General features: G+C 40.0%; 1 protein-coding gene across 1 annotated transcript in view; it reads left to right on the forward strand.

The window, feature by feature from the left end:
* Nucleotides 1-18,239, forward strand: part of PPP1R21 (protein phosphatase 1 regulatory subunit 21) — a 63,829-nt gene that overhangs the window by 24,190 nt on the left and 21,400 nt on the right. The window contains exons 7-13 of the mRNA XM_020894135.2: nucleotides 1,191-1,285; nucleotides 3,947-3,999; nucleotides 4,486-4,635; nucleotides 6,413-6,514; nucleotides 6,602-6,690; nucleotides 9,522-9,658; nucleotides 15,096-15,188. Coding sequence (XP_020749794.1) covers nucleotides 1,191-1,285; nucleotides 3,947-3,999; nucleotides 4,486-4,635; nucleotides 6,413-6,514; nucleotides 6,602-6,690; nucleotides 9,522-9,658; nucleotides 15,096-15,188 — 719 coding nt within the window. The remainder of the gene's footprint in view (nucleotides 1-1,190; nucleotides 1,286-3,946; nucleotides 4,000-4,485; nucleotides 4,636-6,412; nucleotides 6,515-6,601; nucleotides 6,691-9,521; nucleotides 9,659-15,095; nucleotides 15,189-18,239) is intronic.

Consider the following 18,239-nt stretch of genomic DNA (forward strand, 5'->3'; position numbering starts at 1 on the left):
AAATGTGAATTCCAAGGGGCCCTGAAGTGAGAGTCAGAAGACCTGAATTTTGGTTTAGTAGCTTCTCTGTCTCAATTTTCTCACATTTGCAGTGAGACAGAAGTAGGTCACTTCTAGGGGCCTTTTCAGTTATTTTATCTCTGGGACCTTAAGAATTCTTGGTAGAGTGGCTTGTGCAGCGGCCCTCAGCCTGCAGATGTTCTGGCCTGTGGCAGATGGCATTCTGGGGCTCCTGCATTGAGGACTGGGTGCTTTTCTGTGACAGACTACTCTAAAGAGACGGTCTTCTCATAGTCCCAGGCAGGAAAACTGACTGATGATTGTGGTGTCAACCTTTTAATGTTTAGTTGCTAAGTCGTGTCTGACTCTTTGAGACCCCAGGGACTGTAGCCTGCCAGGCTCCTCCGTCCTTGGGATTTCCCAGGCGAGAATGCTGGAGTGGTTTGCCATTTCCTTCTCCAGGGGATCTTCCTGACTCAGGGATCGAACTCACATCTCCTGTGTCTCCTGCATGTAGGCAGATTCTTTCCTGCTGAGCCACCAGGGAAGCCCAACATTTTAGTAAAATGGTGCCTTTTAAATAAAATGAGGTTGTATAATCTAATCTGGAGATATTTACCTATTAAAATATTACTTATCTCTGGATGGTAAGAGCATGCACCAACATTTATTTGATAAATGACATATTTTAGGTTTTGATAGGGTCAATCAAGTGAATTTCTTCTATTTAGTTGTACTGAAAATGCATGATGTACCTATACTCTTAATTGAATCAAAACCAAAAACGATCAGATTTTGAGCTCAAAGAAGAAATCTGCTATAATACTTTAAAAACTTTTACCATTATACTTGAACAAATGTGTTGTAAAGAGAAAATCTTATCAGTTTGAAATGGCTCTAAGATGATTTTGAGCTTGGGGAAATAAAATTGTATAAGATACTGGGACTGTGATAAATTCTTTGCAACTTCTAGTTATTCAGCAGGAGTCTCAAGGGCTTTAAAATCAAGACTTAGTTTTTTTCTTATCTTCATTTTTTTTTTTTTTTTTTTAAAACAACTCTCTACTACTAAGGGTATACAGATGTCAGGTAAACCTGTCAGTCTGAAAGCCTGATACCAGCTATTGAGGTAACATGCAAATGTTGATCCACTGTCTGTTGATCATATGGTTTTGTATTTTTTCTTTCAGTCAGTTACAGTTAAAGAATCTTCATGAAGATTTGTCAAGTAGATTAGAAGAATCCTTATCGATCATCAATGAGAAACTACCTTTTAACGATACAAGTAGGTATTATGTACAGTTTTCCATTATTTGCAGCTCTGAACCTCTTTAGGATAGCCATCTTATTAAAATAGTTTCTAATGTACTTGGCTGAAAATCTCACTCGCCCAACAGAAGTTTGGTTTCTTTTTGTCCTTTTGATCAGCTTTGGCCCTCATGTCTTATAGGGAGATTTTAAGTTGTCACATAACTGTTCTGAAGCTAGTCTTCTTGGAAAAAGCCCAAAGCTACATTTTTCAATTGCATGTATTTAACATATCCCAACATGAAAACCAGCCTGTACACATAGAGTACCTGAATACTTATACAAGAAAAGCTGATCACAATGGATGGCAAGGCGGAAGAGGAGTAGCGGGATGGGTGGGAGGTGAATCTTCTCTGTCAGATATCTCCTGCCCTTTGGACAATGCTCAGCGATAGTTCTGGAGGTGACTTGGGTATGCCTGCTTCCCCCTCTTCCTTGGAAGGATCTGGTAATTTACATAACCAGGGGCACCAAAGAGAACTTAAAATTGACTTGCGTGTATGTGTTTGAAAGTGTTAGTCACTTTGTTGTGTTTGACTCTTTGCAACCCCATGGACTGTAGCCCACCAGGCTCCTCTGTCCATTGAACTCACCAGGCAAAAATACTGGAGTGGGTAGCCATTCCCTTCTCCGGGGAATCTTCCTGACCCAGGGATCGAACCCAGGTCTCCACTCAAGCAGATTCTTTACTTTCTGAGCCACCAGGGAAGCCCAAGTATTAAGTCAAAATCTTAAAGACAAAGAAAACAGTTGTTTGAAACTTAAATTCAATGTAGTATGCATTTTCATTTTTATAATTATATGATTGAAATTAATTTTTGACTTCTCAATTTTTCTTAGGAAAGACCTAAAAAAAGAGGGAAGAAAAGACAAAGAAAAAGAAAAATAGCAGTTTGCTCTAAAACTGAAATCAGCATATGTCATTATCATATCAAAAACCTAAATTCCCTGAAAACAACACCTGTTACTGCTTTCTACATTAATATAAATAGCATCAGCATACTTTGATCCACTAGACTTGAATCCTTGGCATTTCATTTGCTCCTTAATCCTTAGTCATCAGGTTCTAATCATTGCCATCTGAATCTCTTTGGGATAATCCTTTCTTTTCCAGTACTAGTTGTCACCCTGTTTTAGGTGCTTATCATGTCACCAGTAGAGGTACTACTTTTAGTTCTGAAATATTTAGAGATTATTTGCTGAAGGTCTAAATTTTGTATAGGATATGCAAAAATGTGTAAGACAAAAATCTCTACCCTCAAGGAGTTTATAGTCTAGTAGGGGGACAATAAGATAGAGAAATATCTGAAGTATATGCTAAGTTATTCCATGAAGAACTTCTTGGGGTTTCAGGGGAATGGTGATTACTGCTGGTGGGGTTGTTTGGGGAAGGCTTCTGGAAGAAGTGTGCTTTGGGCTGGGCCAGGATGTGAAAGTAGGTTTTATTGGTCAGAGAGGTGGGGGAGAACCAGCCAGGGAATTGCTTGGAGTGTGGTATGTAGGATAAAGGTGCTGTCAGGGTCTGACAGTACTAGTTAGTTAAGTATGACTGGAGGCTAGAGTGGATGGGATATGGAGGCCAATGATAGGTAAGTTCTGAAAGGGTGGGTGGGGCTGGACCCTCAAGTTCTGGGCAGAGGACTTGGGACTTCATTCACAAGGCAATAGGTTGTTGAAGATTTTAGAAATGTCCCTTTTAAAAAACAATATTTATTTACATTTGGCTGTGCTCGGTCTTTATTGCTGCGTGCGCTTTTCTCTAGTTGTGGCGAGCGGGGCCTGCTCTCTAGTTGCGGTGTGAGGGCTTCTCATGGCAGAGGCTTCCCTTGTTGCAGAGCGCAGGCTCTAGGGCGCACAGGCCGCAGTAGCTGCGGCACGTGGGCTAAGCTGCTTCTCCCAGGCTCCAGAGCACACGCTCAGTAGTTGAGCCAGTAGTTGAGTAGTTGGGCTTAGTTGCTCCGAGGCATGTGGGATTCTTCCGGATTAGGGATCGAACCTGTGTCTCCTGCATTGGCAGGCGGATTCTTTACCACTGAGCCACCAGAGAAGCCCTGGAAATGTCTTGATGAGATTTGCGCACTCACTTGGTTTATCTGGCAACAGAGTGTAGGCTACACTGAAATGGGAGAAGGAGACTGATGCTGTTGCGGTCATGGTCCTGGTGTGCTGGGATGGGGGCTGGAGCCTGAGATGTCAGGAGATGCAAGGAGGCAAGGCAGAGAGAGCAGGTAGTGTGGGGAAAAGACGTGGTGCAGTTGACAGAGATCAGAGAGGCAGATCTGGGGAGCAGGTTTATGGGAGAGATGAGGAGGTTAACTTGGATGTGGCTTAGTAGTCTAACAGATTGGTGTGCATCTCTTTACCTGCTGGTGAGCACATTTGTAAATAAAAGTCTAGAGCTGGGGAGAGAAGCTGATATTGACCCAGTCGGGATGGATGAGCCCCTCTGGTGGGAATGGTGGGAATGAGGGTTATAGACTACAAAGAATCCTGTGCAGAGTGCACCCCAGTGATCAGGAAGGGAAGGGACTGAGTGGAGACGAGCTGGCAAATGGGGTGAGCATTTCTTATTTCTCAGTTAAGCTCTTTTTCTGTAAATGTAAAAATGACTTAATGTATATCCATTTTTGTTTTGAAGAATATAGCCAATATAATGCTCTGAATGTTCCAGTCCACAATAGGAGACATCAGGTAAAGAGGAAGTTTTTATTTTCAGTAATGTGCATATCAAACTTTTCAGAAACACCAGTTAGTTGTTTGGGCCTCTATTTAGTGCCCCAAACCATTGCATTTAACTTTTACTTTCTTTTCTCATACATTTAAAAAAATCGTGGAACATGTTATTTTTTGACTTTGTAAATAATGCACATTTTTGCTTACAACATGTAATGTCTTACATTAGAACTGAATTGTGGGATGCATTGATTTTTGTCATTCCTTTCTTTTAGGTTGGTGGCCTTTGCACTTTAGGTTAAGTGGAGGAGGTATATTAGCCAAAATGGACAGCTTTCTAATTTACTTAGATGGTAGTATTAAAATATAAGTGGGATCAAATGACTTTAATTAAGGAATAATTATTTTAGAGTTCAAATGTTTTCTCCAAAAGTAGACTTAATAAAGTTGTTTGGGAGTTATAACCTGATAGTTGACTTTAACTGTATGTTTTTCATTTTAAAGCTGAAGATGCGGGATATCGCTGGGCAGGCCCTGGCTTTTGTTCAAGATCTTGTCAAGGCTCTTCTGAACTTTCACACCTACACAGAACAGAGGATTCAGATTTTTCCTATTGACTCTGCCATTGACACAATATCTCCATTGAATCAGAAGGTACGTTTAACTCAGGATACCTGTCTGCCCTGAACAGATCTGGAGACTTGCTGTTTATTAGACTAGTTCTGTGCTTCAGCCAAGTACTGTAGAGGATATGGGAGAAACTCCAAGTCATAGCCTTTGCTGTCAAGCAGTAGGGTAAACACGGAGATTGGTACGAAGTGAAATAGGGAGGGGTATGCTGGGAGACCTAAGTGTGAATAAGTGGTCTGGGCAGTCGGTGAATGTGACACCATCAAGGGGGGAGACTGCCATTGGTGGTAGTGTCTGGGAGACTCTGGTGATTTAACTGGGCTTTGAAAAATGAGCATGGTTTGCATAGGAGGAGAGAAGTGGGGTAGGTGTTTTTTCCCTACAAAAGTTTTCACCACAAACCTTTTAAAGTTCATAAAAATTAAAGTTTGAATTTTTGAAATGCTCTTTAATATCACTGTGGGAAAAAGCTTTCAGATGACCTGGGTAAGGAAAATGGAACTGTAGCATTTTAAGGCAGTTATATTTTCTTTTAACACTTCTTGTAATATAAAAGCATTTTTCTCTCATTGGTTCTTTGTCCATTATTTTATTTTTATTTTTTTTTGTTTTGGGGGCCTTTTTCAGCCATACCATGCAGCTTGTGGGATCTTAGTTTTCCAACTAGGGATTGAACCTGGGCCCCAGCCGTGAAAGCACTGCATCTTAACCACTGGACTGCCAGGGAATTCCCACCATTATTTTACTTAGCTTGTTACCATCTTGTGCTCACACAGGGAGAATCAAATATGTTAATCATAATGGAAATATTTCATTACTCTGAAGAATTCATATTTTTCTCAGTATTTTACCTTTGGTACTTTTATCTCTGAAAGACCCTCTGTGACTTTTCTATTAAGTCTCTATTATTGAAGATTCAGTAACCATTTGTTAAAAGATAACCAAAGCATTTAGACTTGTTCATAAAATCATAAAGTAGACTTTTATACATGAGCTTAGAGTTCAACTTATTTAACAGCCCAGAGAGACTGAGTTTTCCAGGGCCATATATCTGTGTAGTTTGCAGTTGGACTAGTTGAATCACATTTCTGCAAAATGAGACTTTACATTTGTATACGGAGAACTCAATATTTGAGCCATTATACAATATTTAAAAAACTGAGATATTTCGCATGTGAAAAATTAACTTCTTGTTTCTCAATTGTCTCAATGCCTGGGGGATCTTTTTCTGAATCTGTTCTTCATATTGAATTAGTTCTTCATAAGTATTACAATATCCATGACAGTTATAAAAGTTTTTATATTCTCATTTTGATGATAGTTATATTCCTAGAATGTGTTAACCTTGAACATTGTATGCACTGAATATAAGCTGTGCTCAAAAGTCTTGTTTGTAAAAAATGAGTTATGTAACACAAAAATCTGTCCTACGGTTTTGACTCAAATATCAAATCTTTTTTTTTAATCTTAACTGGCACCCCTATGAAGAAGTGGTTGTTTCGGAAAGAAGGCCTGTTGGTGCTGTGTTGTTAATAGTATCCCCTCCCCACTTGCCTCATGCCTAGTTGTTAATTATGTCATCCATAATTATGTCATCTGCTGGTTTGTCACTTTGCCATGGAATGGGCACTTGGGTTTAGTATCTGGGATTGTTAGAGGGGAACTTTGTGTAAAAGTCAAATTTCCCAAGAAAAAGTTTGCAAAAGAATTAAGGTTTATAATTCAGTGGGTCTATTTACAGATGTTTTGATATCCTTTATTTTCCAGTGATTTAATTCAGAATTCTTCCCCTGCTTTTTAGTTCTCACAGTATCTTCATGAAAATGCATCCTACGTCCGCCCTCTTGAGGAAGGAATGCTTCATTTATTTGAAAGTATTACTGAGGATACTGTGACCGTCCTGGTAATTTTCTTCTGGTTTACTTCTGGAAGTGGGAGTGCTGCTTTTTCAGACAAAATTATTAATCTTGGAATTGTTTTTCTTTTCCAGGAGACAACTGTGAAATTGAAAACTTTTTCAGAGCATTTAACCTCTTACATATGTTTTCTTAGGAAGATTCTTCCTTATCAGTTAAAAAGGTACTTACTGCTCTGGGCCAGAGAGCTTGGGGAATTGTGAGGTGTCCTCTGAGCTGTGCTGGAGTTAATAAAGTAACAGCCTATGCCTCTTGGGCTCTGCCTGACCTTTTTGCACCACAGCCAATTTGGATGTTTGTGAGAAAGGAAAATCATGGCTTGAGCAGCACAGACTTATATTTAAGAAAACTGAATTGTAGTTTCTCAGCTAGAGTTTCTTCAATAGTTTTGAACTGTAATTAGTGCTATAACCATGTAATGCAACATGAACCAGTATTTTTAGTAATTGTGAATGACACATTTATTAAAGGAAATATTTTAGGTTTCGGTATTTGTTATTCTTTTACTGAAAACATCTAGATGGGGTAATAATAGTTAACCTCTATATTTGAATCTGTAATCCTTAGGTTTCTTTTAAATAGTATGCTGTTTTTATTATTGGTGATTTAAGTTATAAAATAAAAACTGTGTACATCCTCCAACCCTCATAGGATGGGTCATTTAGTAACCTTAAATATTCCATCTTAAACATTCCTGAAAAGTCAAGAGAAAATAATTTATATAACTGGAAATTTGATACTAGACCAGTCCATCCTAAAGGAGATCAGTTCTGGGTTCTGGGTGTTCATTGGAAGGACTGATGTTGAAGCTGAAAACTCCAATACTTTGGCCACCTGATGTGAAGAGCTAACTCATTTGAAAAGACCCTGATGCTGGGAAAGATTGAGGGCAGGAGGAGAAGGGGACGACAGAGGATAAGATGGTTGGATGGCATCACTGACTCAATGGACATGGGTTTGGGTGGACTCTAGGAGTTGGTGATGGACAGGGACGCCTGGCGTGCTGCGGTCCATGGGGCTGCAAAGAGTCGGAACTGAACTGAACTGATTGTACATTTTGATACTTTCGATCTAAAACTACAAAGCTCCTAATTCATCTAAATCTTTTCATCCTAAGATTTAGTCTTTTAAAAAAGACAAAGAATAATACAACTGGAAATAAGAGAAATGAGGACATATATGTACTATTATTGATATGTATTATTATTGTTGTTTATTCCGTAAGTCATGACTGACTCTTTGCAGCCCCATGGACTGTAGCCCGACAGGCTTCTCTGTCCTTGGGGATTCTCTAGGCAAGAATACTGGAGTGTGTTGCCATTTCCTTCTCTAGGGCATCTTCCTGACCCAGGGATTGAACCTGTCTCCTGCATTGCCAGGCAGATTATTTACCGCTGAGCTACCTGGGGAGCCCATAGGTATTATAGTAGATTGCAAAATAAGGTTTAGGAAAGGCATAGATGAAAAGCTTACAGATACTGAAAATATACAAGTAATTAATAGTTTTTTAGTCCTTATAAACTAAAGTAGTAGGTTTTAACTTTTCAAAAATATGAAATTGTATTATTAAAAAATTTATATATGTTAAGAACCATCTTATTTCCTAATTCTAACCTAACAAGGTATTTCAGTAACCGAATTCTATGATTTGTGCACATGACAGAATTTTAGGAATCAGGGAATTATGACCTCATAATTGTGAATTATAGTTTCTTTCAGATCCTTAAATGTTTTAGTTCAGTATAATTGAAGTTTTTCTGAAAATTGACTCTGAAAGTTTAACACTGAATTGAATATACTTTATTTGATTCAGCTTATGTTTATAAGAATGTAAGAACCATTGTAAAAGTGGTATTTACTACGTGAAAGAGTTAATGCATTTTTATTTTATCTTAATTTATTTTTTCACTATTACGTTTTTAGAAACCCTGGGTAAGTCCTTTCTTGATCTAAGATTCCTGTTCTTGGGAATGTTCTGTCCCATATGCTTTCAGCCCTACCTTATCAGATTTTCATGTATTTTAGGCATTTTTTTTTTTGCCATTGGTTTAAATACCACTCTAGTTGCAAGATGACATGTTCATTAGTAGTAAATGGGTTTAGTATTGAATGAAGCTGTCTGCTATAAATAAATAGAGCAGAAGTGTCAAGGTCAAGGGAATGGATGTGATTCTTGATTTCACATCACAAGTATATAATTCTTGTGCTGATAACTTTTCTAGCTTTGTGTAAAAAGCATTTTACTTGATTATTGCACATTTTAATAAGTACTCTTAAGAGTCTACATAGATTTTTAACCTTATAATAAGTTTTCCCAAGCACCATTTAAAATGGAAAATGATTATATTTTGTGAATGTTAAGCATTTACTTTTGTATTGCACTTATAGATTGGTTTTTCCAATCTGTCTGACGTTTGAAATTACACACACTTCCCTGATGGTTCGGTGATAAAAAATCTACCTACTAATACAGCACATGGGTTCAATCTGTGGGTTAGGAAGATCCCCTGGAGAAGGAAATGACAACCCACAACAGTATTCTTGCCTCGGAAATCCCACAGACAGAGGAGACTGGTGGGCTGCAGTTTATGGGGTCACAAAGAGTCGGACATGAGTTAGTGACTAAACAACAACTCACTGAAAAAGGTTTTTTATTGATTCTGTCCCAGTGCCTGTTTAATTCTCTTTAGAAATTCAGCCTATGAAGTATGTTTCTCCTGAAAATATTTTAAAGGGAAGCAGTTTTGTGCTGCTCTCAGGATGGAAGACAGCGGGCACCTTTTCTTCCATTTAGTTGTCTTCTGCTGCATTGGCATTGGAGGAAGCCAGTGTGTACATGATGGTATAACAAAATGGAACCTTGTCAATGAGCTCAAGTTTATTTTTTGGTACATTCTCTCTTCGGATATAGATGTTTCAGAATTTAGGTAGTCTCTTATAGCTTATTGAAAATCATTTGGGATGCTCACTTTTATAAAATCTGCCCATTCCTAGCCTAGAAGAAGAATGTGACGCTTCCCTTTGCACGTCTGCATTACGAGCCAGGAATCTAGAGCTGTCCCAGGACATGAAAAAGATGACAGCTGTGTTTGAGAAGCTGCAGACTTACATTGCTCTTCTTGCCTTGCCAAGTAAGTGCCTTTGTTACTTATGGTTCAATGTGAAGAACTTAAAGACTATAAGAAGTTGGAGATGGGAGGTGGTTTGGCATGTTTGAGTGAGAAGAGCCTAGGATCTGGGGCCAGAAAGACTTGAATTCATATCCTGCGGCCCTTTATACATTTATGGCTTTGGGCAAATCACTTTACTTTTCTGCTTCTGTTTTCCCACTTATAAAATGAAGGTAAATGTGTTACTGAGTTAAATTACGAATGTACAAGGACATCCCCGGTGGTCTAGTGACTAAGACTTGTTCAGTCACTCAGTCGTGTTGTGACCCCATGGACTGTAGCACGCCAGGCTTCCCTGTCCTTCACTATCTCCCAAAGTTTGCTCAAACTCATGTCCATTGAGTTGATGATGCCATCCAACCGTCTCATCCTCGGTCTCCCACTTCTCCTCTTGCCATCAATCTTGCCCAGCATCAGGGTCTTTTCCAGGGTGGCCAAAGCATTGGAGGTTCAGCTTCAGCATTAGTCCTTCCAGTGAATATTCAGTGTTGATTTCCTTTAGGATTGACTGGTTTGATCTCCTGGCTGTCCAGAGAACTCTCAAGAGTCTTCTCCAGCACTACAGTTCAAAAGCATCAATGCTTTGGTGCTCAACCTTCTTTATAGTTCAGCTCTCATATCCATAAATGACTACTGGAAAAACCATAGCTTTGACTATACAGACCTTTGTTGGCAAAGTAACATCTGTGCCTTTTAATATGCTGTCTAGGTTCGTCATTGCTTAGAAGGCTTTCTTATCTCTCCTTGCTATGCTCTGGAACTCTGCATTCAGTTGGTTATATCTTTCCCTTTCTACCTTGCTTTTTGCTCCTCTTCTTTTCTCAGCTATTTGTAAGGCCTCCTCAGATAACCATTTTTCCTGCTTGTGTTCTTTTTCTTGGGGATGGTTTTGGTCACCGTCTCGTGCACAATGTTACAAACTTCCTTCCATAGTTCTTCAGGCACTCTGTTGACCAGAGCTAATCCCTTGAATCCGTTCATCATCTCCACTGTGTAATCATAAGGGGTTTGATTTAGGTCATACCTGAATGGTCTAGTGGTTTTCCCTACTTTCTTCAATTTAAGTCTGAACTTGGCAATAAGGAGTTCATGATCTGAGCCACAGTCAGCTCGCGGTCTTGTTTTTGCTTAATGTATAGAGCTTCTCCATCTTTGGCTGCAAAGAATATAATCAATCTGACTTCGGTGTTGACCATCTGGTGATGTCCATGTATAGAGTCTTCTCTTGCGTTGTTGGAAGAGGGTGTTTGCTATGACCAGTGCGTTCTCTTGGTAAAACTCTATTAGCCTTTGCCCTGCTTCATTTTGTACTCCAAGGCCAAACTTGCTTGTTACTCCAGGTGTCTCTTGACTTCCTACTTTTGCATTCCAGTCCTCTATGAAGAAAAGAACATCTTTTTTTGGTGTTAGTTCTAGAAGGTCTTGTAGGTCTTCATAGAACCATTCAGCTTCTTTGGCATTAGTGGTTGGGGCATAGACATGGGTTACTGGGATGTTGAATGGTTTGTCTTGAAAACGAACTGAAATCATTCTGTCATTTTTGAGATGCATCCAAGTGCTACATTTTGGACTCTTTTGTTGACTATGAGGGCTACTCCATTTCTTCTAAGGGATTCTTGCCCACCTTTAGGTTTTCTTTTGTTTTATACTTCTAGCTCTTACATTTAGGTCTTGGATCCATTTTGAGTTAATTTTTGTATATAGTGTGAGGTAAAGGTCCAGCTTCATCTTTTGCATGTGACTGTCCAGTTGTCTCAGTACCATTTATTAGAAAGACTGTTTCTTCCATATTGAGTGGTCTTGGCACCCCTGTTAAGAATCGGTTGATCATCATTGTCTGTTTACCTTATGTCTCCAATGAATCTACCAATTTCCTCCTAGTTACCTTCAGCACAGGTGCCATTATTTTTGAGGGTACCCCTGGGCTTGAACTTCGCTATAGTCTGTTGTGAATAAAGTCAATTCCTTTGGGAAAAGATTCAGAGTTTTCTGTTTAAATGACTATTTCTCCTCTGGGTTAAATCTTTGAGCCATAGTTCTGTGCTAGGGGTGAGGACAAAGATGTACTTCTCTTAGAGTGACATCCCTGTATGTATAGCTGAGTACTCCATGGAGAGGGTAGCAGCCTCCTGTCACCTCTACTTGCCTCTTTCAGCAAGGAACTCCTGTTACTGAGCTGGGGCCAGGGTGTTCATGGCCACAGATTCTCAACATCCCACAAGTCAGGGCTGGGTGAAAGAAGAGAACCCCCACCCCTGAGTCATACTTAACTAGAATTTAGTCTCAGCAACAGGGAGCTGAGAGCAGGATAAGGAATGCGGCTCTCTACTGAATTAGGGCGAGGGAGTTTGGAGTTCTTTGCTGTACTCTCTGGACTGGGGTTTCTAGCTCAGTGACTGGGCGGGGGGGATGGGAGTGGGTTCAGATACCACAGATTGTTGCTGTTGTCAGTGAATTGATACAGATTTTCTTGAGTAACTGCTTCTTCATTAGCTGGATGCCCTTAGGATAATTTCCAGAGTTTTTTTTTTTTTCCATTTATTTTTATTAGTTCGAGGCTAATTACTTTACATCATTGCAGTGGTTTTTGTCATACATTGAAATGAATTAGCCATGGATTTACATGTATTCCCCATCCCGGTCCCCCCTCCCACCTCCCTCTCCACCCGATCACTCTGGGTCTTCCCAGTGCAGCAGGCCCGAGCACTTGTCTCATGCACCCAACCTGGGCTGGTGATCTGTTTCACCCTAGATAATATACATGTTTCGATGCTGTTCTCTTGAAACAATTTTCTAGAGTTTTAAGTGGTTGTTTTTAAATAATTTTCATCAGTTGGGCTGGAAAGTGGATATGTGGAGCTTGCTTATGCGATGTTTGGATAATAGTGTTTTTAGTGATGTTCAGCAAACAGTAATATGTAGGGAAAAGAACAAAATGAGAAATGTGTTCTATAGTAACAGGTGAAATTCACAAAGACTTTTCATTTCATAGAGAATCATGAAAGACATAATCCTACCTAGCAATTTAATTTTGATTCTTAACTATTACTAACTGTAGACATGGAGGATGCAAATCTGTTTCAGTTCAGTTCAGTTGTTGCTCAGTTGTATCCAGTGCTTTGCGACCCCGTGGACTACAGCACGCCAGGCCTTCTTGTCCATCACCAATTCCCGGAGCTTACTCAAACTCTTGTCCATTGAGTCACTGATGCCATGCAACCATCTCACCCTCTGTCGTCCCCTTCTCCTCCCGCCTTCAATGTTTCCCAGCATCAGGGTCTTTTCAAATGAGTCAGTTCTTCACATCAAGTGGCCAAAGTATTGGAGTTTCAGCATCAGTATCAGTACTTCCAATGAATATTCAGGACAGATTTCCTTTAGGATGGGCTGGTTGGATCTCCTTGCAGCCCAAGGGACTCTCAGGAGTCTTCTCCAACACCACAGTTCAAAAGCATCAATTCTTTGGAGCTCAGCTTTCTTTATAGTCCAACTCTCACATCCATACACGACTACTGGAAAAACCATAGCTTTGACTAGATGGACTTCTGTTGACAAAGTAATGTCCCTGCTTTTTAATATGCTGTCTAGGTTGGTCATAACTTTTCTTCAAGGAGTCAGTGTCTTTTAATTTCATGGCTGCAGTCACCATCTGCAGTGATTTTGGAGCCCCAAAAATAAAGTCTGTCACTGTTTGCACTGTTTTCCCATCCACTGGCCATGAAGTGATGGGGCCGGATGCCATGATCTTAGTTTTCTGAATGTTGAGCTTTAAGCCAACTTTTTCACTCTCACTCATGAGATACTCCACGTCCAAGGTCAGAGAAGCCTCAGCAAGATGGTAGGTGCTGGAGCGGCGGCTGCACAACACTGGAGCAGCTGTGAGAAGATAGCCTACATCCAAGGGCAAAGGGGAAGACCCGGCAAGACTGTAGGAGGGGCAAGTTCGCGTTTAGAATCAAATCCCATTCCCGCCAGAGATGCTCAGAGGGCTGAAACAAACCTTGTGTGCACCAGAACCCAGAGACCACACAGAGACTGAGTCAGAACTGTGTTTGAGCCTCTCCTGTGGAGGTACAGATCAGCAGTGGCCTGCCACAGGGGCAGGGGCTCTGGGTGCAGCAGACTTGGGTATGGCATAAGCCCTCTTGGAGGAGGTCACCATTAACCCCACCATAGAGCTGCCAGAACTTACATAGGACTGGGAAATAGACTCTTGGAGGGCACAAACAGAACCTGTGTGCACCAGGACCCAGGAGAAAGGAGCAGTGACCCCAAGAGGCTGACCCTGACTTGCCTGGGAGTATCCGTGAGTCTCCGGTGGAGGCGTGGGTTGGCTGTGCCTGCTGCAGGGTCAGGGGCACTGAGTGTAGCAGTGCCTGCAAGGGACCTTTTGAAGGAGGTCACCATTACCTTCATTACCTCCACCAGGGTTTGCCCCCAGGTAAATAACAGGGAGGGAACACAGCCCCACCCATCAGCAGAAAATTGGATTAAAGATTTACTGAGCATGGCCCCGCCCATCAGAACGAGACCCAGTTTCCCCCTCAGTCAGTCTCTCCTATCAGGAAGCTTCCATAAGCCTCTTATCCTTCTCTATCAGAGGGCAGACAGACTGAAAACCACAATCACAGAAAACTAAGCAATCTGATCACATGGATCACAGTCTTGTCTACATCAATGAAACTATGAAACTATGCCATGTAGGGCCACCCAAGACATACTTGGTGGAGCGTTCTGACAAAATGTGGTTCACTGGAGAAGGGTATGACAAACAACTTCAGTATTCTTGCCTAGAAAACCCCATAAACAGTATGAAAAGGCAAAAAGATAGGACACTGAAAGATGAACTCCCCAGGTCTCTTGGTGCCCAGTATTCTCCTGGAGATCAGTGGAGACATAACTCCAGGAAGAATGAAGAGACGGAGCCAAAGCAGCACCCAGCTGTGGGTGTGACTGGTGATGGAAGCAAAGTCCAGTGCTGCAAAGAGCAATATTGCATAGGGACCTGGAATGTTAGGTCCATGAATCAAGGCAAATTGGAATTGGTCAGACAGGAGATGGCAAGAGTGAACATCGACATTTTGGGAATCAGTGAACTAAAATGGACTGGAATGGATGAATTTAACTCTGAAGACCCTTATAATCTCTGCCCTTGGACGCGAAGCATCTCCTCACAGTCGCTCCAGTGCTGCGCCGCTGCCGCTCCAGATCTGTTTAGGTGTCTATAATCATCACCATTCTGTCTGAATGTGTCTGCAGGAATTTTGAGAGCCATTATGTTCAACATGTCACAAGTGGTACTGATTCTCTTCCCGAAGCTCGAGAGAAGATGGTGGGCTCAGTTTTTCAGGTGGAGTTTTCTGGGACAAAGCTTAGGTCTGTGATCTTGGTTTCCTAGGTACAGAGCCAGATGGACTTCTTCGGACAAACTACAGTTCTGTGTTAACAAATGTTGGTGCTGCTCTGCATGGATTCCATGATGTCATGAAAGGTGAGACTTGAAAACATAAATAAGCTTCATCCCTTTTCTGAGATCTGCCTGAATGAGAGTTAAACAAATACTGCCAAGGCTAATAGACCTCAGATAAAGGCTTAGTAGCATTTGGCTTATGTTAAAGTACACAGCTTACTGCCTTCTGCTTTTCCCATCTGCTTTCCTGAAGGTAGACAAAGTACTGATGAGAAACCCTTGTGTGCAGAACTTTAGCCAAAAATACATTATGCTGATTTAAGGCAGGTGCATGAATTTTATCAAGTCAGACATGCTATTCAGAGGCATTTAGCAAAATACTGCACTTATTAGAGCCCAAGCATGAAGGGACTGAGGAAACAAAGGTGTACATTTCCTAGAAATATTGTACTGGTTTTCCGCCTTCCTGTGCATTTTTATGTTGAGAGTACCCATTATAAATCCTGTTTTGTTCAGGAGAAACTTACAGACTGAAGGTCTGTTTTCAAACTTTGGTCAGTTTTCACTTGCAATGTGCTCCTAAGAATATGTTTGTTGAAAGGAATTTCATTTGCTTCTTAGCATGTGATTCTGAGTCCTGACTTTTTAATCTATATCTCTGCATGGCTTTTGGTTTCTTTCCCCTCTCTCTTTTGCTTTTGGTGGCTATTGGAGTAGGAGTAGAAAGAGAGGGCAGAGCAGTTATTCAGGACTATTGAAAGTGGGGCTTCCCTTGTAGCTTCGTAGATAAAAAATCTGTTTGCAATGCAAGAGACCTGGGTTCGAGTCCTGGTTTGGGGAGATACCCTGGAGAAGGAAATGGCAACTCACTGCAGTATTCTTGCCTGGAGAATCCCATGGACAGAGGAGCCTGGCAGGGTACAGTCCGTGGGGTCGCAAGAGATGGACATGACTTAGTGACTAAGTCACCACCTTTGGAAGTAGCCCAGGTACCTAGATTTTTCCTTGTGGTGTTTAATGTATGGTTAGTGACCAATTAATGGTTTCACAGAAAATATATTTAAAAAACTTGAGATTTTTTTGGATTTCATGTATAAAATGTGTATACAGGGGGCCCTTCTATAAACTGACACTTAATCTGTGTTACTGGGAATCTATCTTAGTCTCAGTAGTATTACCCAGTACCACCTTAGTCTCGAAAATGGTCCTTTTTGAGGCTTGTCTTCAATTATGAGGAACTGTAGAAGTCACTGTACTTCTGGAGCTAGCTCTGGTTGCAGAAATCACAGCTTGCATAGACAGATTTGGTGGCAGGTAACAATAGTCAGTCCCAACTCTGCAGAACCTAGTCTGGTCCATAGAAAACCCAAAAGGGACTAGTACTTTTTTCCTGCACAGCTTTTGATTTGGGGAGCTCAGACTTAACCATAGTCTTCTACTCCAGAATTTTACTTAACCTAGAACTAGGCCATTGAAACCACAAATAGCTCTGTGGCTACAGATTTTTTGGTTTTGTTTCCTAAGTTTTCCTGTGCTAATATTATGATTTGTTCCTACTAGTATTTTTGCTAGAATTTTGATAATGGAGGGGCTAGAGCCATGGAGGGGAGCTATCCATTGAGAAGGATCTTAAAGCTTTATTTACATTGAAAAATCTTGATTTTATTTATATTTCTATAAATAATAATGTGTTTCTAAGTTTTCTGAAGATGCTTTTGTTCATATGTGGCATTAGATGCCAAGTGGTCCAAATCGAAGGATGTTACTGTTATTATTTGTCAAGAGCTGGTGGAGATTATGGGAGAATCAGAGGCCTCGTAAGCCCTTTTTGTGCCTCTGCTCGTTTCTGTTCTTGAAAGTGTGCATAATGTAAATTAAAACTATTGGGAAACATGAAGAATGGTTGGCAAGCAGATTATGGGCTCTTGTTGATAGGTTTACAGTTCAAATCTGTCTTCTTACCTAGTTGGAAGAAAGAGTGTTGTGTATCTCTCATGAAAACTCAGAGTCACCATTAACAGAGTAAACTTTGTTTTTAAGAGAGCTCTTATGTCAGATCTTTTCCCTTGATGCTTTGCCTTGCATAATTGCTTGGTTCAAGTTGGGAAAAAGGAAGGCAAGCAAGCAGGCAGGCTGGTCTTAATATAAAAAGTGGGAGAGAGAGATTTATGAAAATATGTGTCCTACAAGGAATTAAAATGGGAATGAATTAACCTTTTAACAAGTGAGAATTGTTTGATCTTTAGTCTCAAGTCTAAAGCAGGTAGAGTGATAGGAAACAATAAACAAAAATAAATCTCTAGTCTAGGTCACATGATTTCCTTGTTCTTTTTGAAGTTAAAATTTAACGTCGAGGAACTCCCTAAATAATTAAAATGTTTAGATTCAATAAATAGTAAACAGTTGGATGGGGAGAATTATTATCTCAAACTACAGTAGCTTTGATCCACTAGAAGCCATGGGAGGGTTCTCAGTATTATACATCTTTTATAAGTATTTTAATTACCTATACAGTCAGCCAAGATTGCCTGCCAACTCAGTTGTATTATACATTGTATACAGACAGTAAAATATTGAGTAAAACTTTCTGTGGTGTGCAGAAAGATGATGTCTGCTTTGGGAGCTAGCAAGTTCAGTATACCAAAAATGTCTAGCATTCCAACTGAATTTTTATTCACTTAGCTGTCTTATGAATTTATAGAAGATAATCATTTATTTTTTAAAATATATTAGACATAATGTTAATGTACCAATTAGTTGGTTTCTTCACTGTGACAGCTGTACCATATTAACATAGGATGTTAACCATAGTGAAAACTGGCTAAAGGTATCTGGAAACTCTGTAAATTTTTTCTAAATCTAAGACTATCTTAAAAGCTTTTGTATGTAAAAGTTTACATATATTTGTATATATACATAAAATGTATATAAATAACACAATTTCTTAGCTTTAAATTTTAGTAAAAGAAATCTTCATAAAACAGTGATTTTGTGCTAAAAATATTATAGTCATACCACGTTAAATCTTTCTTTCTAGTCTTAAATAAATTTAAATTGTGCTAAAACATCATGGTCATACCATGTTAAATCTCTTATTTCTAAATAGTCTTATTTCCTCTTACTTAATCTGTA

Source organism: Odocoileus virginianus, chromosome 2 (assembly GCF_023699985.2).
Source record: "Odocoileus virginianus isolate 20LAN1187 ecotype Illinois chromosome 2, Ovbor_1.2, whole genome shotgun sequence".
Lineage (NCBI taxonomy): Eukaryota > Metazoa > Chordata > Mammalia > Artiodactyla > Cervidae > Odocoileus > Odocoileus virginianus.